The sequence below is a fragment of the Numida meleagris genome, chromosome 14 (genome assembly GCF_002078875.1).
Source record: "Numida meleagris isolate 19003 breed g44 Domestic line chromosome 14, NumMel1.0, whole genome shotgun sequence".
Classification (NCBI taxonomy): Eukaryota; Metazoa; Chordata; class Aves; order Galliformes; family Numididae; genus Numida; species Numida meleagris.
In genome coordinates, this window is record NC_034422.1 from 4,499,196 (window position 1) to 4,526,866 (window position 27,671).

At 42.8% G+C, this 27,671-nt stretch overlaps 1 protein-coding gene and 1 long non-coding RNA gene across 6 annotated transcripts in view; one reads left to right on the forward strand and one right to left on the reverse strand.

Annotated features, from left to right (window-relative positions):
* The window catches only part of LOC110406366, a 283,084-nt gene extending 264,012 nt beyond the window's left edge, over positions 1 to 19,072 (forward strand). For both annotated transcript variants that reach the window (XR_002443444.1, XR_002443445.1), the window contains 4 exons: positions 6,372 to 9,043; positions 9,406 to 9,514; positions 10,059 to 10,254; positions 10,413 to 19,072. This is a non-coding gene — a long non-coding RNA (uncharacterized LOC110406366). The remainder of the gene's footprint in view (positions 1 to 6,371; positions 9,044 to 9,405; positions 9,515 to 10,058; positions 10,255 to 10,412) is intronic.
* The window catches only part of TMEM132B (transmembrane protein 132B), a 190,795-nt gene that overhangs the window by 10,054 nt on the left and 153,070 nt on the right, over positions 1 to 27,671 (reverse strand). For all 4 annotated transcript variants that reach the window (XM_021412778.1, XM_021412777.1, XM_021412776.1 and 1 more), the window contains one exon: positions 5,411 to 5,616. In XM_021412778.1, the coding sequence (XP_021268453.1) occupies positions 5,411 to 5,616 (206 nt within the window). The remainder of the gene's footprint in view (positions 1 to 5,410; positions 5,617 to 27,671) is intronic.

Consider the following 27,671-nt stretch of genomic DNA (forward strand, 5'->3'; position numbering starts at 1 on the left):
AGGGGAAATACATTCCAGACAGTTTTGAACAACAGATTTTTTTCGGCCTCAGCTCCCTACAGCTCAGAAACGTGAGCTGTGGGCAGCAAGACCGGGAGTTAAGGAGTGTTGTGAAAGGGCAGATGGGGAGCACTGCTGCTGGGTTATGAGGCTTCAGACTATCTGGGCAGCCAGCACTACCAAACGATGATTCAAGCCCAGGTATTTCCGTGTGTTATCTCAAGCAGACAAAGGTAAGGGCTCTGTTCCCCCTACAGAAGTACTTATAGCTGTTGATATCTGTGTGTTTCTCCTTAGAAGTATGTGGGTTCTATTGCGTGCAAATGTGGAATACTGGAAGAGTATCCTTAAGTGATGGGCTGGGCAAGGCACTTTCTTATGTCAGTGCAAAGGAAAAATAGAGGTGTTTGAATTTTCAGTGCACGCTTTGCAAGTCTGCTTTACCAGGTACCAACTCAAGTTCTCTTTTTTTTTAAATAAATGATATCCATTTCCACTTCAAAGCCACAAATCCCCGATTCACTTTATAAGAGCATTTGAGTGTTCTGTCTCCACGGACCCAACAAAATGTTTGAAATCTACTGAATTGCATAGTTCCCTTTAGAGTCTTAAATTTCTTGTTCCAATGTTTTCAGTAGGATTAAAATCCTTCCTTCCTCAAGCAGTGAGCTCATTTTCTTTTTAAGACGTGTCCTCATGAATATGAGCTACTGCTGCATCTTTTGCTTTTCTTACCCGTTGGTCATCTCTGAGGTTAGCTCTGGAACTCGCTCAGAATCCTTATTATCCAATTTCTTGCTGCTTTTCAACCTTGTTCGGAAGATTTTTTTTATTATTTTTTTTTTTAATTTTCTGGAGCGAAGCAAGGTTGCCAGAATTACATTTCATTTACATTTCACACAGAAAAGCCTTTGCCAGGGAGCTGAGTTAAAACAGCAGCCCTGTTGAGAGGGTGCCTGCTAGTGCTGATCTAATCAGTGATTTGTCAACTTCACGTTGCAGACACGGCCTTCAAGCAGTTTAAGTATGTCCCTTTTAATTTGCACCACTCTCAAACCAGGCATCAAGTTCTTGGGCCAGATGCTTAATTCTGTTTAAAAAAACCCTGACAAGATCAGTTTTGCTGGTTTTGAATTTGAAATGCCCCTTGAGAAGAGTCACATATTTAAAAATCATGTGCAACACCCCAGCTGAAAAAGAATCTATTTCAATACAATGCAAAACTCAAGCCACTAGAAAGTGATTTAGTGGAAGCCGCAGAAGTTGTACATAGTTCCACTCACAGCTCAAGAAGAAAAACAATTTGACTGATACCTTTGAAAATGCAGTCTGCCTGTGAACAGAACCCACTGTGGTCTTATCTGCAGCGGGCTTTAAACTCAGTTAATGGAAGGTGTGAATTTACAGTGCGTTCAAGCTTTGTGCAGATGTTATTATTCACAAATGAAATGGTTTGAATCCCGTTTCTCTTAATTCACGTTAAAAGGATGGCTTCATTTCCAGGTGACAGCGCTCACAGAGAGGTCTAGTTAAGCACTTCCTTCCCTTCTTTAACTCCAGAGAACCTTCCTGTGTTTGTCTCTAGTATGAGACAGGATCGAAGCAGACCCGCCACCAAATTAACCATGTGTTCAACAGAGTGCCATTTGCAAGCAATACCATGCCTGGCTTAAGTAGGTCGTAGAGGTTTATGCTACATGAAAGTTCCAGTCACCATGATCTAGTAAAGGCTTTATTAGCTACTGCTCAGTGACCAGATGCTGGTACAAGTCCAACAAACCATGTGCCTGATGCTGAAGCATATGCTGGAGTCCTGCTGTGTGATGTCTGTTTCCCTGGGAGCCTCACAAAAACAAAGTGCTATTCCAGTTGCAAATATGTACTTAGATTAAATTTCCAGCTTGTTCTGTGAGGCTTTAGCCATGCAGTTCCTATTAATGCAAGTTAGAGCCATTCATCAGATATAAATATATTGGGCATAGAACTGGTGCAGGAGCTTCAGGAAGAGGATAATTATTTTTCAGATGCATGAGGAATCAAAGTAAATGTCCTTGTTAGACTGGCAGAGTCTGGCTGGACCTCTTCTCCACTCCAATATTTGACTTTAAATTAAACATACACCTTCTGTTTGCTACGACTGTGAGCTTTTCTGCAGCCCATTACAAGCAGGAGGATTTCTGTGAGCCCCTTCTGGCTCAAGGACCCTTACCACTCCCACATAGCTCACTTCCATCTGCTCTTCCTCCCCTTGCTCAGAGCATTAGGAAAGAAAGCACTTAGGAAAGATGTGGAGGAATAAGGTAGGTTAAAAATCAAAGAGAAAAAATCCAAAAAATAACAGAAGAAAAGCCATTACATCTCCGGTAAAATCCAGCCAAATCTAAAAATAAAAGAAATGTAAAAACCTTAGGTACAAAGTAAATATCAGACTGAGCAAAACTAATGCTAGTCCTGGGTTGCTTGTTGATTGATCATGTTCCCACAAAGTTAGAAAAAAAGAAAACAAATGAACATTCCATAAAACAAGGGGTACATTATTTCCAGCTCATAAGTGCACGGATTGCTGACACGCAGTGTCATAAACTACCAGCTGCAGTTCTGGGGAATGATACAAGAAAGTCCCTACTCCCACCCTTGACAGCAGACGCCTGCCAGAGCCGTGCCAGCAGTTGGGATGCAATGTGAGCAGCAGCACACTTCCACAGCTTGCCAGCTTGCAAACAGAGCAGGCTCTCAGACCATGTCTTTATTTCAGCTGGCCAAATAAATCAGAACTAGACACCAGGGGGTAAATTTCCAGCACTCTGTATAATGGATTTAAAGTCAGGATGTCCACGACTGTTAACCACAGTTGAATGTCTAACTCACTGAGCGTTCTGCTGGAAGTTTGCTCCTATAATAAACACCAACAGCCTAATCCTGCAGCCATTTACTCAGCAAAATCCCCACTGGCTTTGGTAGGAGCTGTGCCTAAGGAGGTGTTACGGTACCAGGCACACTGAATGCAGCAGGTAAGTTAAGTGAGACTTTAAGCAGCTGGCATGCGCTTAATTTTTCATCACCTAGCACATCCCTTCCTTCCACAAACAGCAACTTTGCCTTTATCACTGAAGCAGGCACACAGTTCTTCTGTGGCAGATCCTCATTGTGTATCCTTCTGTTATAGGCGGAAAAAACGTCCACATAGCCAACAGGTATGGCAGTCTCCTTCTTCTGAGCTCATTACATGTGTTTCTTGTACGTTTTCTGTACTATCACCTTCAGTTTTATGCTCTCATAAAGTGTTAGATAATTCTCCTCCACTGCTGTCTGTCCAGGATCTGTAAGGCTCTTCAGTAGCTGAGATGTTCTCCTGAGCAAACCAAGCACTTTAGCTAGAACTGCCACAGTGTTTAGCACTCCTGTGACTGCTGCCAGAAATGCTTTTCCACTGTATTATAAACGTGATTTGGTGTCGTGCCTTGTTCCCCTGTACCATTTTTCAACTTCTCCCAAAACCCACCAGTATAGCACCATTCCTGGAAGTTATTAATCTAGCACGTTGTCCAAATGATTATTCTACAAGAATGGATATTTTCAGTAGCGAAGGATAAGAGAACAGAGCTCAAAATCCATGTGTGTTTATTTTATTGTTGTTTTCAATCCGTGTGTGTCCTGGTAGAAGACTATAATCTTATGAATAGATTCTATAGGAGCGTGGTTTTTGTTTGTTTGTTTTGCCTAATTCAGATCTGTTAAGTAAGTCATGCTTCACCCAAGTCTGCTGTACAGAGGTTGAATAATCATCCAGAGTCCTGTGGGTCTTTCTTGCACCTATTTGCCACCTGCAAGATTTCACATGTTCTCAAGCTGTTCCATCTGCTGCTTTGTGAGGCTGCTGATTGTAAGGAAATTTTGCCTTCAAGTATTTAAGTGCTGTTTTTGAGTGTACTGTGCTAACCTGCTAAGGTCCAAAACTGTATGGGACAGTGACACTATGGGGAGACCTGAAATATGGTCAAGGCAGGTTTTGAAAATGACTGTCAAGAAGCCATTATTCTGCTCTGAATTTGTTAATATTACTTGTTTATAAAAAGGTGTCTAGCACATATCCAGAGCAACAAAACAAGATGACAGAAACAGTATTGTGCAAAGTGTACTTTTGCTGCTGCTTTTGAATTTGGAAATATCAAGTTATGCTAAGGAATAATAAGGAGCTAGTAGGTGAGTTTGTTAGGGGAGCTGTACGCTGCATTACAGTAATGGATGTGGGGCTGCCAAGGTCAAGTGGAGAACAGAAAGGAGAATCTTGCCTATATTCAATCATGTTAAAAGAAACCAGAGCTCCTGTTTTTTGAGGAAGAGAAACATTAAGAGGTGACTGAAAATGCAATGTCTCGTTCAAAATTTTGTGTAATAGGACGTAATAAGGCTTCCAAAGTTACCGTGATGTTAAACACAAAGGAAAAAGGACAACACAAACTCTGACAGCATGTGTTTTTCAGCTAGATTCCAGTGTGGACTCTTCTGCAGTGAAGCTGTACATGTTCAGAATTCTGTCTCTGAATGGCAAATGCCAACATTTAGAAGGCCCTGTACATTTTTTCTAGGCTTCAAAGTCTCTCAATTTTTATGAAATTCAAGTATTTTGCATAAAATTATGCCTCACCCTACACAGGAAAGGGCTGAGCAGTAGTCTCCCAACACGATGGTGAAACCAGCACATCGCTCGAGGATTTACTGACTGCAGGAAAGCAAAATCAGAAACTCTGAGCTGTTCTTAAAAATGAACAGCCTCAAAATATCAGGATTTTCTTTTCCAGGGCTCACATTTCCCTCTCTAAAGCTATGTCTAGACTGCTGAGTTCGTGATGAATAGCTGTTTCCATATCCCACACCACTGAGATGTGCGTGTCCTCTGGATCTGTGTGGTGCCCTTTGGTTTCTGGAGTAAGCTGTCCCCTACACTGTGCCCAGTCTGAATCCTGCAGAGCAGAGACTTGCACAACATCTGAGTGCTGTGTGTGGTCAGTGACCCGATGCCTGACTCCTCCCTTGCCTTCTCTTATTCAGCTATGTACACAGAAATCAGCACTGCTAGTGCTGAACATCACACACACAAGAACTTTTGTATATGGGGTTGCAAGAGGCCCAGGTTCTTTTTGTCAGATTTGCACACTGGATTGTGTGATACAGTTTCCTGAGATTGTGTGGAATTGATTACTGCTCCAAGCAAAGCCACTGACTTTTAAACTATATAGGTCAGGATAAAATGCAGCCTACTCACACCGTTGTCGGGCATTGTAATGAAGGTGAAGAGAGAATATAGATCTCATTTCAAACAGGAGAGTTTACATTCTGAGAAACACGCTAAAAATTTGAAGCGTTCTAAAACCAGAGGCTCTGGAGGGTGCTAATGCTGTAAGCATACCTTTTATTAGAGGTGACGGGTATCCTCCAGCCTTTGATCTGGCTGAGCTCTGTATCAGAGATCTCTATCTGCAGCGGCAGCCGCGGAACCCAGACCGTCACTTCTAATTGGGTGGTAAAATGCTCATAAGTGAAGTTAACAATAGTATCCACTTTGCTTTTCATTTCCTTGCCATTAACGAAGATGGAGTCACATCTGTCAGAAACCTTAAAAAAAAAAAAAAAGATTAATTGAGAAATGAATAAAAGTTCCTGAAGAAGCACAAGGAACAATACATCAGTCCAAAGACAATGCAGATAACGCGAATCATGCATATTGTATTTTCAGTTTTCTAATTAGTAGCAAACAGTGATAAATGGACGCCAGGGAAACAGTTCTGCCTTTCTCAATGGAGCCTACTCAAACTACAAAAATAATTTAATGATGTTATATAACCTACGTGAATCTTTTATACTAGGCAAATTAAACTCTTCATGAATCAAACTCCATATGCATCAAAGTTTATGTTTACAACTTGCTTAAAGAACCTGGAAAAATGGGGCCATATGTTAGTAAGAAAAAGACTGACTCAGAACCATAAAATAGAATCCTTTTCTTTTTCCTTGAGCACTGTAGTACTGAAAGACAGAAGCTCCCCGTATGGCTCGTGAGCAGAAGTGCAGCAGAAGCATTAATTTTTAGAACTTCTCTGTAATTGTTTTAGCAAAATGTATTCATAGTTGCTGTGTGTCATTATATGAAATCGTTATATAAGGAATCTGGCACAGCAACGCGTTTGACTTGCAAGCAGGAAGGATGGAACTTCTTGATAAGGCATGTTTTTCATATTTTCGTGCGGGTGTGTACATATACGCTTTTAGAGCATGCATACATTTAGATTAACGTATTGAGTTTATATATATATGCATATTCGTGTATATACATGGATATATATGTGCTTATGTCCATTTATTCATTACAGGTCTGTACTCTGCTTTGAAGCAAGAGAGGCTACCACTTCCAACAGCATTCACTTCAAGCTTTTAAAGCCGTGGCTCATGCGAGGTAGTTCAGTCACTGAAATGGCTCCATTCTCTCATCAGGGCTGTTCCATGTTGTTTTGTACTGAGGCTCTGATATAGAATCATTAAGGTTGGAAAAGACCTCTCAGATCATCTAGTCCAACCATCTACCTACCACCAATATTGTGCACTGTGTCAGCAGAGAAAGGTATGAAGGGATTCTGTCTGAGCTAGGGGTCAGATTCCGGTTACATGGAGTTCATAGGAGCACAGAATATCCCAATATCTTGGAGCCTTACTAGGAAAGCTCCCTGTGTGATGGTTTTCTCTCCATATATGATACTCGTACATAAAGTGAAAGAGCTGCGCCTCCGCTTTTTCCATTCTCATGTCAGCTTGTCAGATTCTAATCAATATACTGAAGCTACAATCATTTTTTTTGCTAAGCAAGTAAATCAGGTTACAAGGAAAGGAGCACAGGAACCTCTGTCACTCTTGGAGAGAATAATCCTTCCACGTCAATGCTGAATAAATACAAGAATTAAAAAAAATTAAATATGAGAAATAAACTCTAGCTATCTGATAAAACAGCTTGTAATGGATTCCAGTCTCAGGAGTATCACAAATGAGATGGAGCATACTCAGAATCCTTGTTTCCCCCTCATAATGTGTCACAAGTGTCTCTAGAAAGTTTAAGCACATTAATCAAGCCCATTAATTGAATGAGCAGTTGAGATTCTAAATCATAAAGCCTATATCTAGGGAGTTTTCTGAGAATTAAAACAAGACAGAAATAATTAAGAAAACCCAAAGAGGGAGGGATAAACATCAAGGTCTGATCAAGGGAATAACTAACACCTGACAAGACAGTAGGCTAATATTTTAGATTACTCTTCGTACTGGCTTAAAAGCTCCTTGGATTTCCTTGGATTTTCGTCAGCAGGCAAGGTGCCGAATTGGGGAACAGAAGGACGGATTTCAGTTGTAGCTGTAAAAATATCATCAGGCTTGGCTTACAAATGTCACAGATTACGTCTAGCCAGAGCCATCCATTCACATACATACTGACCAAGAGGAAAGTATAAATCGGTATGTGTCACTGTGCTGTAGTACACCTGATGCCCTCGTACAGACTTTCGAGCTCATGTCTCACTTCAGTGTAATTTCTAGAAAATAATCTAGTCTTGGTAAGGCAAGTTGAAGAGAGATCTGGTTGTTTCAGTTCCCTATCTGGAGTTCGTGTTTCTATGTGGCTCAGCCACAACCTGACCTAGGAATTTAGAAGAAAATTATGTTTGATTGTGCAGGTAAGGGTAGAAACCACAGCAGTTGTTGAATCCAGGTGTTAGCCCATGATGCTGTGCATGAAACCACAGCCACTGTTAATCCAGGCAAAGCTTGCTCTGGCTCCTTGCACAAAGAATTAATTTTGTCCAGATCTGAGACAAGAGCTGCAATGTGACGCTCACAGCAGCCTGGCACTCCTCAGAAGTGAAGAGGGAATGAGAAATGCGTTGAGCTTTGGGGACTCGGTGCAAGCCCTGTTCTCTGACCTCTGGGAGGCCAAGGGCTAAAGCAAAGGTCTCTCTTGGCTTCCTCCCCTGCAAGCCTGGTGCTGCTGGACGAGAGTGTGTCTCTGCTGCTGGGGCTGGGGCAGTCCCACAGGCAGTGGCCACACAGGCTGCTGCTGAGCTGCTGCTTCTGAAAGAACCAAGTGGGAAAGGCCTGGTCTTCTGCAAACACTACACAGTGAGAAGAAGGCACGGCTAGAAGTCGAAGCTGCTCTCTTCTAATCTAAAATGCGCAGAGCCTTTGCAAAACAGCCTGTCACTACCCACTGTCAGCTGCCAGACAAAATCAGCAAAGTTATGTGCAGCAGTTTGCACCGGGCGGCAGGACGGCTGGCTATGTGCTCCGTGTGCAGGTCAGGAGACAGAGGGCTGCAATTAACCTCTCCAGGCTTTGAAGCAGGTGGTTGGCTCCCATCCCCACAAGTAATTGTCAGAAGCACTGTTTGCCCTGCACTGCCTGTCACAGCCGCCTCGTTTGGGCCTCATCAAGCGCTGGCAATCCAAAGAGTAATTGGGAAAGCGTTCTGTGTTTGGGTCAGCGCAGGTTTATGCACTCTTTGGGGGAACAGGTGAAACAGAGGGGATGGGAACTGACAGGAAAACAAACAGGCTTGCTGCATGGTTAATTTTTACAGCTTTCCATCAAGGTTTTGGTCAAAATCTTGCACGTCATCCTCAGCTTGCAGGTCATTCCATAAGGACACCGAGTGAGACAGATGTAACAGGCAGATGTACCAATTTTGTGATATTCCTTGGATGCCTTCTTTTCCACCTTTTCTGCTATGTTGTTCCTGGCGTTGTCGTGTTAGCCCATTAGAAGGGACTTGCTGTGCTACTCGTAGCCCTTATGTTGTGTGATCTTTTTCTTCTGTCACTTCCATTTTTTCACATGCCCTCAGGAACGCCTCTCTTTCTTTTTCTGGTTTGCATTATTTTGTACTTTATGATTGTTACATATTTGCTTTAGAAGCTGGGCTGAAATCGCTTCCTCAGCCTGAGGAACTCTGCTTCTTCTATGAGAAACAAGCACAAGGGCAATGGTCTGCTGTCCTCCTCTGTCGGTGAGTGCTGTGCCTCCATGGCTCTGCTCTGTGCACTGCCAGAACCCACTGCTGGAGTCTTTCCCCAGCCAACAACAGGGTGGGAAGATAGGTTTTATGGCCTTGTGTCTGGAGACAGAGAAACAAAGGGTTTTTCCAAACCCTTTTCAACTCAGAAAAGCTGTTTTTATTTAAATTCAGGATTTTGCTTGATAGTAGTCAGTCTAGAAAATGTCAGACTTCTTGTTTTGGCTACAGTTGTACATTATGTCATGACACATTAATTAATGCACAGTAAAAAAAAAAATTCCATTGTGTTAACAAAGCATTGGATGCATTGCTAGGCTTCTAACAAAGCATGCAATTCAACTTCTTCCACACAGGTATTTCTCTCTGCAGTTAATTCTGGAAATAGTTGTGCTTCACTGTGCCCCAGCTCACGATGTGTAGTGGGGTCTACAGATACCATCTCCAAGCAATTGGAGGCAAACGGTAGGTTAAGAATAGACAGAGTGAAGGGAGGCAAATGACATGGTGGTGAAATTGAAACTAATGAAAACAGAAGTTTTGTTCCCTTTTAATTTTAGACACGCGCAGAGTAGTCTTGGAAGTGTCATTTTTGGAACAGTCTCTTCACATTAATTTGTTTTTATTGGCAAATCAGTTCTCCAAGTACTCTTCTCTGGAATAACTGCCATAGTTTCAGATACAAGTGTTGGCCATGAGAATCCCTCGAGATATGTTCTGAAGTTTGTTTCCTACTTGGAAACAATAGCAAGAGTTTAAATCAAGTATTCCCCAATGCGGTATATGTGTTTGCTTTTCATCTTAGCAGTGAGTAATAATGTCACATCTAAACAATACGCGAACAGCATGATTCAGTGCACTCCAATAGCTATACTTAGAAATATCGTTACAATGAAAGTTTCTCCCATCTACCAGCTTCCACTGGTCAAGATGGGCCTGAAAGATTTCCCATGTTCTCCGTCTTTAGTTTTCAGATACAGATAATAACATCAGTAACTCCATTTGCCAGATTGGGCCCATTCCGAAGACTGCTGATGGCACTGGTACAAAATACAAACCGTAATTTATGCTCTGGTCTGAAGTGTAACGATGGGGAGCTGGAAGCTAGAATGAAAGGAAGATCCTTTGCCCAGGGAAGCAAAGATTTGGAAATCTGCATAACAAATTGAAGTGCTGCATGCGCAACAGACCGCAAAAACGTGATGGTATGTGTGATAGGCTTCTGGAGGGGATTATCAGTTGCATGGCTGCACAGAGCTCTGCAAGGACAACGAGACCGTTTCAGTACAAGCTCAGCAGCAATAAGCACAATAGAATTAGTGATACTCTACTGTTTTACTAAAGAAGCTTCATTTCTCTCTAGATGTCACTGTTTACTGATGAAGACAGGCAGGAGGAGGAAGATGGGACTAGGGAAGCTTCTGATGATGTCAGTGCCTATTTGAAGTTTTAGAGTGCTTTTACCTTTTAACCCCCATTGAAATCCACTGAACTAGAGGGAAGGACAGCATGGAAGACATTAACATTTTGGTTTAACAATAGAGACAATTGCTGTGGCTTAGAAAAGGTGCAATGATCCATAAATGTACAATGAGAATTTAAAAACCTGCTGTACTGAATTAAGTGTGCACTATTCAAAAACTGTTGATCTATGCAAAATTATTAAACAACACGTGAGATCTGCCAAGATTTCAGTCCCAGGTGCAGAGCAGCTGCTCTCATTCACTTTCCAGCAGGCCATGCAGGGGCGTTCCTGCTGGAGATGATAAGTTTGTTGGGTGCACAGGTTGAAAGAGGAGGACTAGAGAAGGTGGATGTGCTTTCAGGCTCCAGCTTGCTACTTGGCCTGACATAATTCAGGCTTAGTAATAACTGCTGTGCATTCACAGTGGCTACGCAGCTGCAGGGATGGGCAGACACTCTGGCATTTCATTCTCACTGATTTTGTGGAGTGAATGCTGGAAGTGGTCAGGGGCAGCTAATAGCAGTACATGGTTCCTGCCAAGTTGTTTTCTGCTCCATGTGCAAAGACCCTTTACTAATCAGCTGAGCTTTTATATGTGTTTTTTTCTACAAAAATCTGAGGAATTCTCTCAGAATTAAATTTGTTTCTGCTCTCCCCAGTGATCTAGCACACCTTGTACAGATTACAGAAAAGAGATCACCTTCATTAGGTCATTAGATTAAGATGGCATCTTTGGAACGTCTTTGCTCGCAGTACCTGGAATAGTGCTTGGTCCACCAGGGTCGTCAGCTCCCCAGCACGTGAAGAAACGACGCTTGATACCTTTGTCCATTTGCTATGGAAGTTGTACCAGTCCCATGCTTGCTCCCTGAGTTTCTATTGCTTAGGCAGTCTGGTACACAAGTCCACTTGGCTTCTGCTCGTCTTGTCACCTGAAGCAGAGCTGCTCCTGGGCTAACAGCCTTCCCAGCCAGCCATGCTTATCTCTAGACAGACATCTTCATTCTTTGCACTGAGATAAAGGATCTCTAACCAGCACAAATTCTAAGCACATACTTGTATGAGGTGTCTTTAGCTTAAGTATTTGATCCTTAAACGTCTGCAGATTAAGCATTACTAACACTTGGTAGTTTAAGTAAACATCCATGTGCTTCATATTCATCAGCTGGTGTCCCAGGAGGGATTAAGGGTTGTTTACCCGGTGAAACCCCAGCAATATGGTGCCAGCTCTTTCTTGCACCAGTTCTAATTTCAGACTCTGAACCTGTTCTGTAGAAACTGTTCACTGGGTGAAACTAACAAACACATATGGTTGAACTGTGAACTGCTTTTTTCCTCAGTGGTTTTTCTTTTTCTTTTTTTTTCTTCACTTGAATTACACAAATGGGGTTATAGGCTGACAGAGTAACTTACACATTGTTGGGAAGAGTAAGAGGGGAGAATATTTAGGCAGATGTAGCATACTCCAGTTCCACTGAAGTTCTTTGTAAAATAATGGGCTTAAGAAGTAATCTTCTGTGTACTAAGTAAACTTATTGTTCAGATTCATGGCTCTAATCCCTGTGACTGAAATTTAAGATCTAAGGCCCCATGAAATTAAAAGAAAAAGAAACAATTACATGCGTATTCATTCAATTTCATGTGTTGCATATCCTTCAATTTTCCCAATGAAATTTCAAGAGGGAAAATAGAGGTTTCTAAAGAACGTGTTATTAAAAAAAAACAACCTGCAGGTCAGCTGTAATTGCTGAAGCTTACCAATTCTCCAGTGCCAGCTGCTTTCTTCTCACTGCTGGCAAAAGCAGGTCACCTCCACATTTCCCCATCTCCCACAAGTACTTCATAGGTGCTACAACACAGCATGCAGAAAGCTGGGGGACACTGAGTGCAGGATGTGGGCAGGCAGCCCTCCTGCTGCACGGGGGCACGGTGCAGGAACAGAAGGACTACACAGCAGGGCTGGGAGTGCAAGCCACGTCCTTGTGCTGCTCCTGGACTACGCCGCAGGGAAAAGGAGCCCATACACTGCTTCTGCCTCTGAAGGACACCTGCACCCTTTCCCGTGGAATGGGACTTGAATATATGGCAACTACAACAGCACCGCCAAGCCACAAGCCCATCAGACAAAAAGAGTAAGTAACAAAGCTTGCGGGCTGAATGTAGTATTTAGAGCGATGTGTTCCGTCATGAATGTTAGCCACACCAGTACAGCCTTTAATCTTGTACCGGTCATGACAGGATACACCATTTTTAGCCCAAAGAATCTCTTGAAAACAAGGAAGAAAAAAAATCCAGAAGGAGGTTTTAAATACACAGCAGTACACTTCTATTGTGCAAAGGAAGCTTTGGTCCTATGCCTAGATTTTAGTGCATCTACATTCATAAGTCTTGCCCGCTAGCTTTTAGTTTCTGAGCAACAAATAATTCATTAATTAGGAAAAATAAGGAAAAGGGGGCATTTAGACAGCAAACACAGCCAACAAAAACAGCCCTTAAACTGCTTTCACTTGTCCAAGTGCTTCAATATAATTGTCTGGAGAGAATGCCAAGAGCTAAGAAATTGTCTTCCTTCTCTGGTCTTACAGGTATGTATATTTACCCTCTTACCAGTCTGCTTTATACATTTAATCCAGGTTGATGCACAAATTCAGCATTAAGACTTCCCTATGCAGTAAGTGGAAAAAGCCAAGGGACATAGCTGGATGTAGTTCAGAGAACCAGGTTTAGAGCTATACATACAAAGATGGTGCAAGTTCCTCACACAAACGAATGCCCAAACAACTTCTAGAGACTGCTAGATCACACTTCCCATGGTATTCCAACAATACAACACCCACCCTGGGTGTCCCAGTTCCTGTGCTGGTGTGGCTGTGTGACACACGCTGCTTTGCAGGGAGAGCTCTCGGACAATCACTGAAGGAAACAGAGCGAGGTCCTTCAGGGTGAATGCACTAGAAAGAACAGCATCTCGGTGTATCAAAAATGCAGCTAGGTTTCCATTCAATGCACAGTCTCGGGGCTCTTGAAATTGTCAGGAGGTGACTGAGTGACATAGCAGATTTTTTCAAAGAGAATATTTCATCTCTCTTTAATGTCAGAATGACACAACTGTGAGACTGAGCTTAACTCCTTAATGCAAAGTGCTGGATTTGCTTGATTGGGTATATAAACAAGACTCTAAGACTGTGCTAAAGATGGCATGGTTCAGTCGTGACACAGCCTTAAATTAGAAACTTCAATTCTGCATAAAAATCCAAAGGAATTACTACACCATACATACATAAGCTGCACCTCAGTCAGCTGAAGTCTCTTGAAAAGAGATCCTTATGTAACCCGCTGCCTTATAGCCCTGCAATCCCTCCCACTCCTGGCTGAGGTTCCTTGCCAGAGCAGGAGAAGCCCAAGTCAGGAACAAGGGGAGCTCACGGGCAGAGGGATCAGAGGAACCAAGCCAGAAGGGGCCTCAGGGCACAGCTCACCTCTTGTCACCCACCCAGGGACAGCGGTTGCAATGCTTCTGAGTCACAGAGGGGTTACACACAGCTCATGAGTTACAAGCGTGACAATCTGATCACAGCAGCAGCTGCTTTTGTGTTCTCCAGCTGCAGCAGCAGAGGAGAGAATTGTCCCTCCGGTGCAGGGAGTGGAACAGGACAAATCCTGCAGGGCTTAAAACCAGGAGCAGCCCTGTTTGGGGAGAACACTCAGGTGAAGCGTGCTTTGTTGCTGCCTGTTGTTTGACTTCCACTGCATCAATAAATCCGTGCTCCAACGAGGGTGAAGGCAGCACATCTCAGCTACATTGTGCAGAGCAGAGAAACAGCATGCCCGGTGCAGACTGCTGTCATACCAATGTTTGTCCACTGCTCTGATAGGAAAAGAATCTGTTGTACCAAAGATGGAAAGGTATTTTAATTTACATGCTCTAACTAAAGTGTCTGCAGGACTAAGGAGGGTCACTGCAATCTCCCACTAACTCCACATATTGTTTGGTCTTTCACGAGCGTGCTGGAGCTTTTGAACTTCAGGTATCTTCCAAGGGCAAGGGATAGAGCTAAGGGGCATGTCCTAACCAAGGATGGCATCTCCCCTACACATCACTACCCAAACATGCAGTTCAACCTCACGTGGCACATATGTGCCCACAAATCATCCAGTGGTGGTCTGCTTATCATCTCAATGCATTTCATAAAGAAAATTAACTGTCACAATCCTTTCTTACCAGTAAGGGAACACAGCTTATTAAAACCACCAACCAGAAAAGGAAGTCTGGGGACAGCTGTGGTGCTGGCCCAGAGGAGGATTGGGGCAGGTAGCCCTGCACTGAGCAGCCCGGAATTAGACCAGGCAGCGACAGCATTAAGACTGTACAAGGGGCTGCAGACCTAAGGACTACCAGGATCTGCAAAATGCGTAACAGGACATGGAGTTTTCTCTTTGGAGGAGAATTTTAAAAACTTGCTCATGACGGTGAGAACAAACGTCAAAGCGCCTACATTTTGGATGACACGAAATCTACCCTTCTTCCACAGAGCTCTTCAGGAACAATGATGTACCAAAATCGATAGTTTGCTATTGACTTTGATTTAAAGGCAGAGATTGAATTGTCAGGAGAGTCAGTGTTGAGCTACCTGACTCCTCCCTTGCTCTAAGCCCATATGATCTGGATGGACTGAACTTCTTTCTCACCGAACTAAGACCCTGTTAAAATCCAGCTACGAACGAATGTTTTTCCTGTCAATCTTTCTGCCATCTACGGCTGTTGTGCCTTCATGAACTCTATCTAAATGCCAAGATAGATCTGCAAAGCTCTCGAGCTCCCCTGTCAAATCTGGGCCAAAACAACCATTCCAACTCATGCATGAAAGATAAATGACAAACCACAGAGTATTGCCGTTAGTTTTCTGTTGTACTTTTGGATTTTTTTTCCCTTTTGGGTTGTTTTTTAGCATCTCCCCCTAGGGCTGTGTAGATACAGAAAAACAGGCTGCAGTCAAAGAATGTAAAAGCACAAGAACATGAAAAAAAGTTTTTTCTTTTCTTTAGAAAAAGTTCTGCACGTAGTAGAAATGAAGGCATAAAGAGCTGGAAAATAAAATAAATAAATAAAAATGTTTAAAAAAGAAAAAAGAATGATACTTCCAGATTATGCCTGAATGGAGCTATGTAAAAAATCCCAAGAAAGAGGCAGGGAAAGTCTGGGTTAAGAAACCCTCGAACAAGAGAGACAGAAAAAGCAAAATGGAAATACATCAGCCAGGCAATCCAAATGCACAGCAGGTTTTCAGCTCTGGCAAATACACCTGATCAAGCTGCACATTTGTTAGCCTGGGCTGTGGTAAAAATGTATTACATTTGTCCATGTCTTACATGTATCACTGACTCAGATCTGTTAGCCCGAGCTGAACTGTTTGCATTGGCTGCTACCAAAAGTAGTTAAAGTTAGCATCGATTTTGTGCAAACATTAGTCACACTGACAGTCCAAAACAGGCTTACTCAGAGGGATATCATGGCTCTACCAGATGAACGACCACAGAGGAGCAATCTGATGCAAAGTATTCCATACACAAACACAAACTACTTTCCCATGAAATCCTAGGTCGTTATCTTCCTCTCCTCTCCTAGCTTGCTACAGCTACCAAAAAAGAACAAGTTACAAATTAATGTGAAATACTGATTTCATTTTTCTACTTAATGCATAATTTTTCTTTTGTGCTATTGTTCTCTGAAGACACTTCCTTCCCCGCTTGCATTAAACAGAGAGACAAAATTAAATAGCAACAAAGAACCCAGTGCTATGGCTGTCACATTTCTGCCTAAACAGAACACAAATCTGTGCAACTAATACTGTGTCCCTGGCATGCCCTACCCGAGGTAACCGGAGCTATCCTGTAGTTTTATAGTTATGAACAAGGCACTGAAGGCTTTCTAAATTATTTTGCTCTTAATTGTCTTTAAGAAGCTCATGTTCTCTTCAAAACCGCTACTCTACTCCAAACTTTCAAGGAGGGAGAGTGCATGAGTTTGAAGGAAATCATTCCTGCCTGCCACTAAGCTCACCTTGATAGCAGGGCATCCTCCTGCAGCAGGCATCTCTGAAGTCATCTTGTAGCTACCGAAGCTATTAGATTCTGTTTACTGCAATAACTCTATTAAAGCCTCATGTTTTATGCAGGTCAGAGATGTAGTCCTATCGATTCAGCGTGAAAGAGCACTTTTTCTGTGGTAGTGAGATGTTTGCTTTTCTACACTTTGCAGCCTTCCTTGTTACCTGACATGGACCGTGTCTGCAGCAGGTCACCGGATTTTAGTGAACTCATGTTCAGTGCAGGGTGTTTGCGCTTATTGACTCGGCATTAAGGGCCGTTCTCATGCAGGCGGATGCTGCCTCCTCAATCTATAGTCCATGCCGCTTCCATCTGTGTGCCCAGCTTCCAGAGGGTTATTCAGCAAAGATTTTACTCAGACGGGAACAACTGAAACACGTTCGTGGTTCGTGTGGGCGCGAAGGGGCACGCTGACAAGCAAATGTCCCTGCGCCCCACAGCTTACATGTCACGCACTTTATGGCACTGAAAGGTGCTGACCAAGTGTTCGCAAGCCAAAACCAGAACAAAACACCAGTTTTGTGGTCAGTGGGCAACAGCTGGGCAGCACCAGTGGGCATCCCCTCTGCCTTCCAGAGAGCACATACACAGCAGCTGCAGCACAGGTTCAGCACAGGGCACCAATGTCCCACCCTGAGCCGGGGGGGGGCTGGATGGGGTGAGCTGCTCTGCCTCTATCTCTGCTTTTCAGGATGCGTTGTATTTCTCTCCCTTCGTTTTCTTTTTGTCTTTCAGACACATCCTCTCTATCTTTATTTAGAACCACCTTCATTTTCAGGTAGCTCAGGCTTTTTTCTGCTGCAGCTCTTTCTGAACTCCCAGTGACAGAGAAACAATTATCTGAAACACGTGCAATGGCAGACACCTTTCCAACTCTTCCAGTCTTGCTAAATAGGATCCCTTCCCATCCTGACCCCGCAGACACTCACACAACGCCAGCAGCCTTCTCTAAAGAGTCGCAATCCTGTACAAAACCATCTGTGTCTCCCTCAAATGGGATGGAGCTGGAGGCATTTTCTTACCAGAATTAAGGAGATCAGAGTTGGCAATAATACATTTTTCCTCAGCAAAAATTAGTTACAGAAGATGAAAATATCAATAATAACATAAGGCGATTAAACAAGCCACATTGTCAAGTTTGCAAAGAACAGAAGGTCCCAGCAAATGGCTGTCTACTAGACTTTAGACAACCATACTCACCAACAGCACTGTAAAAAACAAACAAGCTGTAACCTAAATAGTTAGAGGCACATGGCATTGCAGAGAATAGTGGGAAGGATGCATAGGTTGTGGGCATTGGCTTTGTTCTACAAAGTGCACACAGGAGAAGCCTCCCAGCATCTCCACAGTAAGGCTGCTGGCTGGATCTGCCCAGTCTCAGGGTTAATGCAGTCATTTAGGACTGGGCTGTACCTGCGTTGTTACCTCCCCAGGCTTTGTTACATAAGAAGACAAAGAGGCATTCCCCGGACCTCTCCAGGAGCAGGCGAACCCAGGAGCTGTCCCAGGACAGGCTGCAAGGAGATGCACAGCACTGGGCACCTGCTGCAAGGAAAACACAGCCGCTGTGCCCCCCCATCCTTTATTTGCTTCTGTGTTACTTTGCCCTTGCCTGTGGCGCTCTGGTCCTCATCACCACTTAGTAATTTTGCAAATGTAGCCTTGGCGTTGATCACGTACAAAACGCGCTTTAAAACACAACAGTAAGCAATGTAGCCCAAGGAAGGATTGTCTCGTTTTACACTGATAATCTTCCACGCTAAACTCGCTACAGGTTGGGGAAATCCAGCCTACAGCGTCTGCAAGGCAGGAGCTACTCAAGTCTCCAAGTTTTCCAGTATTGGTGTATTGAAATCTTTGATTTGTGGGGTGGCAGAAAAAGACACGGAGAGAACATCTCCCCTGGCAACGTGTACTCCTGAAAGGCCTTTTCAAAGCATTCCAGCAGTCAGAAACCCTTGAGCACGCTGCATTCCCAGCTCCTCTGCCCTTCCTGCCTCCCCACCCTCAGTACTGGAATCATACCTTTCTTTGTGCTCCATATTACACCATTGCTGGAAAGAAACTATTTCACATGATCTTCACACATTCGGCTGGGGGAGACCACGCAATAGGGTTATTTTCTTCCACACAGCACTGTCGGGATTCTATGTTTCTTTGCAGCCTAGTGCCATCAGTTGGCCATACAGCATTCATGTCTGGGGGGAAAAAATCACTGTATTCTGAAATGCTGATTGCATCAAATGGCAACTAGATTGGAGGACAGTAATCACGCTGGGCTCAGGCGATTAAAAACTCGCTTGGAAAATTGGTGCTTGCTGAGCCTCTATAGAAAGAAATGAATTAAGAAGGAAAACAATAAGGAAGGGTATGCATTAATTTTGCTCTGCAGCGGATAATGGTGAGTGTAAGAGATCTAAGGAAGGACTGCGTGTCTTAAGGATTTTCTCTTCTTTTTTCAGGAGGAAACCTAAGAGGCAACCAGGGAGGGGTTGTAAATTAAATCCAGACAGTAATCGCAGATGCACGAATCGGAAAAGCGCAAATAAATACAGCATATAAATAGGAGATCGCGCTTCCTGCTAGGAACTTATCATTTCTGCCAGTGCAGCTCCAGCAGAGCGCTCCCCCTCGCTGGCAGTCCTGCTGGGCAATCTCCATTCCCTGTTCCCTGGGCAATGCCATTCCCTCCTCACTGCTAAGCTGCTCTGGGTATTTGTACAAGTAACTCAATAAAGGATTACCTCCCTGAACGTCTCTATTGTAGCCAGCCCTGTGCAGCTCTCATTCAGCTATGAGATCTGTAGGATAGGCACAGTGTCCACGCCGCTTTTCATACAGAGCTGAGTACATTGTCAATACTCCACAAATAATAAACGCATGCAACTCAGGGAAATGCTCAGATCTTCTTCAATGAGGGATACGTGTATTTAACAGCCCATTCTTGGCACTTCAAGGAGTTCATGCATCTCTGCCCAGCAGTCTTCCATTGATTACAGTACGTCCCTTCTTCTGGCTCATGACAGATTTCTGATCTGTGCTCATGTTTAAGGGAGGACGTAACGCGGGGCTGCGTGGCAGTAGTTCTTACTCACTGTAAATGGGACTATTTGCACAATAATTATGGCAGCAAAAATAGAACAGGAGCCATAATCATTATGCTGTCTGCGCTGTATACATAACACAGATTTTATATACAGGGATACATACATCTTTATTTCCAGCATAGATCTGTCTGCCTTTGCTGTCTTTGCATGGTTACTCGTTCACTGGCCATGCCTGCACACTCTGGCTTCTCCCCATTTTGAAAAATGTAGAGGTAATGAATTTAGTTGCTGTTTCCCATTAAACAAATGCAAACTTTAAAGCTACGATCACTACTTGACAATTCTGACTTTTTTAAAGAGATGCCTGGGCTGTGATCCCAGCTCACAAAGGTAACTGCTTACCTCTCTCGCACTGGAAACAGGTCTCCAGTGTGGGGGTGAATTATGTACATTACAGTTTTACTCCTCTTTAAATGTTTCAGTCCAATGACATTTGTATAAATCAGACCTTAAGAATCCACAACACAAAGCAAAGGGTCAAATCCTGCCACTTAGTTACCACTCAGCACTGCTCCCATGTAGCCTGGCAGGCACTCGCAGGTACAGCACCTAGCAGAACTGGAAGAGGACAAAGCCACACCCCAGCAAGCACTTCCATTCCCCATACTTCACGTCAATGGAAGAAGAAATATTGTTTGTAACTTCTTTTTGTTTTTTCATCCTTGTCTAACTCACCAAACCACTATTTAGCTGCCATTCTTTATGGCTGGATTTTCCCCATTCCCCTCACGATCACAGATGCACCCCATTACCAGTGTGCAGAGGTACACAACCATCTAGCTCCGTGTATTTCTCATCCTGCTGCTGTTTGGATGAAGGCAACCAAAGTAGTTCTCATTCTGGTTTCCAATTCTATACAGTGAGAATGTAAAAATGTTAATTAAAAATAGAGCAAGAACAAAACTGCCTTCTTCCACAGCTGAGAAAGGGAGCTGGTTGCTGTCAGTGGTAGGTGCTTTTCATGTCAAATGAATTAACTGCACTTCAGAATGACGGTGGTGTGTCAGGCTCATCATCCCCATCCTCAGCTGCTGTTCTGTAGCTCAAGGGAATGCATCTCAGAACACATCACCGAAACACGGGTGTGGAGCAATTAAACCCCAAAACAAACCCTCAAGCTGCATTCCAACACTAAACTGCAGCCTGCAGAGCCGGGGGGATGGATGCAAGGTCTGGTGGCGGAGCGTGGTGGTTGCTGCCTCAGCGCAAAGCTCTCTGCTACTAAAGCCTGTTAGGAGGGTTGGAAGATTCGGCATCGTACGCACAACTTGCTGCTACACAGCACCTCCGTGCTCAAAAAATTGTTGCTTGCTTAGAATGGGAGGCTCTGCTGTCCAGAAAGCATCATTTGCTGCCCAGTCCCACTTCTCTCAACTATGACCTCTGCAAAGAGGGTGGAGATAAGGCCTTTTTTCTCATCCCTTAGCTGACAGCTAATGGCTGTTGTCGCATTCACATGGAGCAGATTCTGCCCTCTGGAACACCTCTGTCACCCCAGTGCCTTTCACACAGACATTAGCTGAAAGCACATTTTGGCCCCAGTTATGATGACAATGGAAATCTGAGTTAATTTGCCCAGCCAGAATGACAGTTCAAGAGGTGTAAGCGCCTGAGAATCCATGAGGTTCACACAGCCTCAATTAAAATATTCAAATGGCCCCACTGCATCAAAGTTTATAAAGCAGGGTTAATTTCCCACAGAACTTGGGGAAAAAGCCTCCAGATATTTATCATTTTCTCTCAACAACAGTTTCTTACTGCTGCATTTGCTTCTGGTGAGCCCGGACTGAGTTGTTTACTCTGTGCATCACTTAGTATAAAATATTCAGAGTTGATCCTGAGCAGTACTGCAGTTTAGGCTAATGATTGTTTCCCAGGACTGGGATCCATGCCCTTTGTATTTCTGCTCTCAGAGCAGCCAAATGCTACGCCATAGAATTGTTTTCTTCCTCTGAAGCAGCAGCTGGTCTCTTGGAAGACACCATAAGCATCTCTGCCGAAATCTGTGTAATTGCACATGTCGGCATGGTCTGTTCTTAACGGATCCTCTCCCAGACAAAACACTGTTTTCTCAAGCTGGCTTTGAAGACTGTGTGTGTTCAAAAATAGCTTCAGGAAGATACACACATATATTTTGCTATAAACTGTGTACAATGTGTACTGTGTACAGAATATTAATTCTTCAATATGTGATCTCGTACACTGCCTCACTGGCATCCGTATTGCTATACATGGAGCCGTTTTGTGTGCAAATATGATTCTAAGCCCAATGTTTTAGCTTGGCACATTCATAAAACACTATAGACTTCAACCTGTTGCTGTGTAACAAGTGTGTTTTTTTAAGACAAATCTGTTAATATTCAGTAAGTGGCTATGCTACTCTTTTCTGATCGTGCTTTGTCCGGATAGGAAACTAATTAGCAGAATCTGGTGACCTAAATGTCAGAACCTCTGATATTTCAACAAAAAGCAAAATCCTTAATTCAACAGTTGACATATTGCTGAGAGATCTGCCATATTCTCCTGTCTCTCTCTTCTGACTCACAAAGATGAATTTTGTTTGGGGGCAAAGAGGGTGTTTTCTGGCCAGAATAACTAGAAATCAGAAGCTCTAATTACAAGTTTAATGCATTTCAAGCAGCTCAGTGATATTCAGTTATTGCCCTAACTTAGGTAAACCTGTCTACAAGTATAACATAAGACAATCCACAGTCTCCTACATGTTTCTTGCCATTAATCCTTCTGAGATAGAAGTATTCTGGTCATCCCTCTGTCACTACTGCTACAGACCAGCAACTTCACAGAGCGGGGGCTGGAGTAAAGCAGAGAAGTAAAGCAAACTCTAAGTCCAGGGCAGGATCCTCACCTCCTAAATCATCCTTCTGTTTGGCCAAGGAGCACATAGTTGCCGTAAGCATCTTGGTTGGGCCAGGCATCAGGGGGAGTCATTATTTCTCAGGATTTGTGATGGACTGCAGGGCCCATCAGCTCCCAGCTGTCAAAGATGGATGGAGATGAAGTCGACAGTGACTTCAGGTTGTTACCAGCTGATTTCATGGAGCTGATGATACTGGCTCAGTGGCACTAATCAGGTGAGATTCAAAGCACTGCTTGGGCATGGAGGTGGACTCACCAAATTAAACACTCGCCCTTGAAAAGCTTTCTAGCTGCACAGCTGCCTGCTGCAGCCCCGACCTGGGGTGAGCAGAGTGGTTAAGCTTCCAGGGCTGTCAATCTTGAACCCCTCAGCAGCACTGGAGAAAAAAACAAATCACTTAAAAAGTACGATCTAGTTCAAAATGAATTGTGTAATAAACCAACTGGCACCAGAAGTAAATCCATCATATAAACAAGAAGAGACTGCTTACTGAATTTGGACTCCTAGAGCGAGCTAATTTCTGAGCGAGTGACGACAAATAAAGCTCTCAGGTAATACAGTGATAGGCAATCAAAAATATGATAGATGGAGAAATCAGATTAGCTCCACTTTATGTACATTACGTTCTTGATCACATACTTTAATGGCGACGCAGCTGCAGAACTTGCAAATTACAAGCACTGCTTTTGTTTTCAGAGCTTCTGCATAAACTATTGTTTATGAAAAGAGCAGTTGCTCTTTCTGTCAGTTGTCCTAAGGATCTGCTGCAGGTCTGTTCCCAAAATTCAGTATAATCTAAGTTAAAGAACTGCAGTATCTCTCCCCTATTTTCTCCTTATGGTCCCTTGTAGCTGTGGCTAGAGATCACTGTGATCAGCTGCTGAATAAGGTCCTCAGTCACTCATCTGCTTTTCTCTAAAAGAGGGAAGAACGTTCTACAGATTCAATCTAGTTCAGCTATTACCTTTCCTGCCGTTCTGACACTTGTTTTACTGCACGTTAGATAATGCCTAGCTGGCTGCTGCTAGCAAAATTAGGTCTTCTATTGTTTTAACATTAATTATGGAGAGTTCAAGATAAGGTTTGTGTTAGAAAAGTAGGGGGTGGGAATGGTTTGAATTTGACTTTCATTATAATTAGGCAGGAAATTATGAAAAGGTGAAAAATAATTCACTGAGGTGCTTTTGTCTAGCAAGCTAACAAGAAAAGTGTATTCTTGCACAGATGGAGTTCATGGTATATTACTGAAGCACCACTGTTTTTAATGTATGCCTCTGCCTGGGCACATTGAGCCTGCTTCTATTGCACTTTACATGTGGGCAGAAATGAGGAGGATGAGGCCCTCTGGTTCCCTTCTGTTCCATTGAGGGCCTTTTCTGTTACAAAAAAAATTAGGCTATATTAGTTCATGGCGTAACTCCATGGAAGCCATGTGAATTACTGCAGACATTAATTTGAACCATCAGTCAATTTCTGTGTAACTTGCAAAGAACATGAAAATATTACTATCTAAGAATGAATTAATTGGGCAGCTGTCTCCCTTTCATTTGTACACTACTGAGATAAACATTTGGACTAAGAAGCTGTCCTCATTATAATTCCCTCACTTGATGCTGCTTTGTGGCTGATGTTCCTGACCTAACACATAACTACCATGTTTTCAGAATTTTTTTTTCAAGTGAAATTCCTACGGTTCAGGCTTTTAAAGGGAGGAAAAAGGAGTGCACGGACCTTGCATGGAGCATCTATGGAGCTGTAAAGACTGACAGTGCCAAAGCCCCTCAGGTTAGACTTTCCCATGCAATACAACCATCCCAAGGTGCTCCCTCTATCACTGCTATTTCTCCCTAACGATGGCTCAAAGATCAGTAAGGAGCATGCAAAACCCACCGTAACAGACCAGCAGTGCTTATACATCCTGACAAGATGGTCAAGAAAAGGAGGCCCCTGCCATGGTACCTCTGCTTTAATCTTTTTCTTCAAGGCTTTTTTTCCCCGCCTGTGATGATTGAGGCCCCACGGTTCAGCACACATATAGAAAAAGCACATCCCACTTTGCCTACAAGCTGGTTTGTCTCTCAGTGTATCTCCCAGCACCAGAATAGCTGAGCAACTCATACATAAATTTCCATCACTTCTTCCTTTTCAGCTTCACACCCCTATTTAGTTCTGGTTTACAGGAAAAACAAGACTTGGGAGAAGACCTTCAAGTGAGTCCATGGCAGAAGACCACTGAAGTTAACGGGGCTTTTGAAGATAAGGATTTTGTCCATTCAGAGTCAACAGTAGCTTGAAAAAATTATACAAGGCTGGCTGAGGCTGGGAAAAGATTTTTTCTCAGCCTTGTTTGCAGATAAGGAAGTGAGATTCCAAGAGGAATGACTAACTTACCCAAAGTTACACACAGGAAATCAGCAAAAGATATGGAAATAAATGCTGAGAAGCATTTCAGTGCCTTAATCATAAAGCCTTTCTTTTCTTTCAAATGCCAAAAACATTTAACATCTCTTTTCAATGATGGAATAAACATGAGAGTTTCACTGACTCAACAATAATGTTTTCCTCTTACATTTTTACAGTGTAAGCCATTTCAAGGCAAAATGGCTGGTCAGTATTATGGCCTGTGCCCAACTACAGGGACCAGGGATGGCAACACAACTGAACAAGTTTATCTGTGCAACTCCAATGAGGAACAAGTCACACTAAGGTCGGTAAATGCAATGTCAAGTAATGGGTGTGTTTCATTGTATTTACCACTAATTATGTAGGCCATGAAAAATGTGGACTGAATTACTCTCTTGCTGGGAAGCTATTAAACTGTTAGGCAGAGGGGATATATATGGCTTCGAGCAGGAGAGATTCACATCCCTTGTGTACAGATAAATCACTCATCACCTATCTGTTGGGCCACCTCCGAGTGCTGTTTTTATCAGTGTGATACCAAGGTAGCTGCCCAGCTAAGCACATTTTGTATAAGTACGTAACAGCCTGGGCCAAAGTCTGTTTCTATTTAAATTAGCTTCAGTTCATTGTGTCTTAATTGAAAATAATGGTGTTACAGCAGTGATCAAAGAATCGTCTCATTAATTGTCTATTAAATCATTAGCTATTAAACAGAAATAAAAGGTTAAGAATGCAACATTCTGTTCTGCCCAAAAGAATGTGAATATCTCTCCAATTACAAAGAAACAATAAAGGCAGAATTAATGTGAAAAGATCAAAATTAGGTAAATACATCCAAAATTCCTGACAACCCTTATTAGAGGGTTTAGCAGTATGATGTATATAGAAAAGTCAACACAAATCCAGAAGCAAAGTCAAAACTGAGTTTACCAAAGGAGCTTCTAAAGGGAGATGGGCAATTTTGTGAAAAAAATGTAGGCACATCCAGCATGTACTAAATTTTAACTCAGCTATTTCATCATTATGAAGTCAGTCTTGCAACCAGTACCTGTATTTCCAGTTAAACATTTAAGCCTGAGTAGCATGCAGCCTGAAAGCACCTTTCAGTAATCTGCAACTAAAATCCACTATAAGGATAGTCGAATTTTCACCAAAATAACATTACACCCATTTTGAGACCCTTTATATCACCAAGATGGGGCAAGCTGAACTCAGTAAAGACCATATTCAAACCTTTCTATTTTCATTAAGTTAGTAATGTTGGGTACCAGTTCTGGGAAACAGTCCCCAAGGCATTGTCTTCTGACAGTGACTTGATGCCCAAATAATTGCACAGAGGAGTGAAATGAAGACTGGATTTATACCCAGTGTAGTCATTAGAGATAAGTAAATAATGGATGAAGTAGGGGAAAATACAGTGAAAATCTTGTAAAACCTGTGTGGAATTTTGGCTGTTGTTTTGGTCTGGTCTCCCTGAATCCCTGAAAGAGATGGAAGGCCCTCATCAAGTTGAAAGTGTTTTGGAACAAGTCTATTTCCACCTAGAAACACAACTCATTTTAAAAAAAAAGTGAGAAAGGATGATGGTCAAAGGGCGAGAGCTTTGCTTTCTTGAAGTGTGTAAATCCAGGAAAGCAACTGGCAATCTTGTCTCCGCTCAGAGAGGTCATGTCAAGCTTTATTTAGTTCCAAGCTCCAGTGGACCTTTTAAATTCAGGAACCAGAACAGCTTCACAGCCAGCTTTGGCAGGACATCCATATGGACAACTGCTGATTGAACTAAATGGACTTTAAACAAGCAGCGCTTTGAAATAATGGAAGGGGAGTTCTTTCCCTCATCTTTTTGTATCTGGTTCTGTCCCGTATTTTCTAATAATGAGTCCTAGAAATCCTGTAAACTCAACAGAAACAGAAATCCGCACATCAGATTTTAGACCTGGTTTTCTGAAGTGCAAAGAAAAGAAGTCTGAGCAATATGTTGATGATACACAACTTGGAGCATGAGTTTATAACACGAACACTTCATTGTCAACTGATAAATAATAGCCACAAATTAGAGACGACTAGCTGCATAGTACATTGCAAAAAAAGAACAGCAAAATGTATCAAAATGAATTGTTCCTTTGAGAGTTCAGTCAGTCATGAACAAAGATAGTCATTCATATTCTTTTTGGTAAGAGCTTTCACGGAAATTTGGTTACTAGAAAAACAAAATGTGATTTTTCTTTCCCCACCCAATATATAGCATAAAATACAGAAGCTAGAGCTCAGGATAGAGATTCAAGAAACCTCTTCCATCACTGGCTGAAGGTAAACATCACTTTCATGAAGAGTCACTTTCATGACAAGGGACTATTACACTGATTTCCTTTTCAAAATGCTTTGAGGTTTGGAAAGTGCTAGACATCAGTCTGAGGATTCAGCTGCACATATGCCTTTTCTCACTAACTTCATTCTTAATTATGAATAATTTGCCTTCGTGATAAATAGAGATAAATATACATGAAAAAGGTTGGAAGAAAGTAGAGTTAGCCTGACTGAGGCTTCTGCCAAACCCACTGCATCTTTCCTAGTGCTGCCTAGGATCAGGTGGATGCACGCAAAAAAGAGGACAGTCCTCTAAGCACTTCAACTGCAAAGGAACTTCTTTCTTGTTGGAAT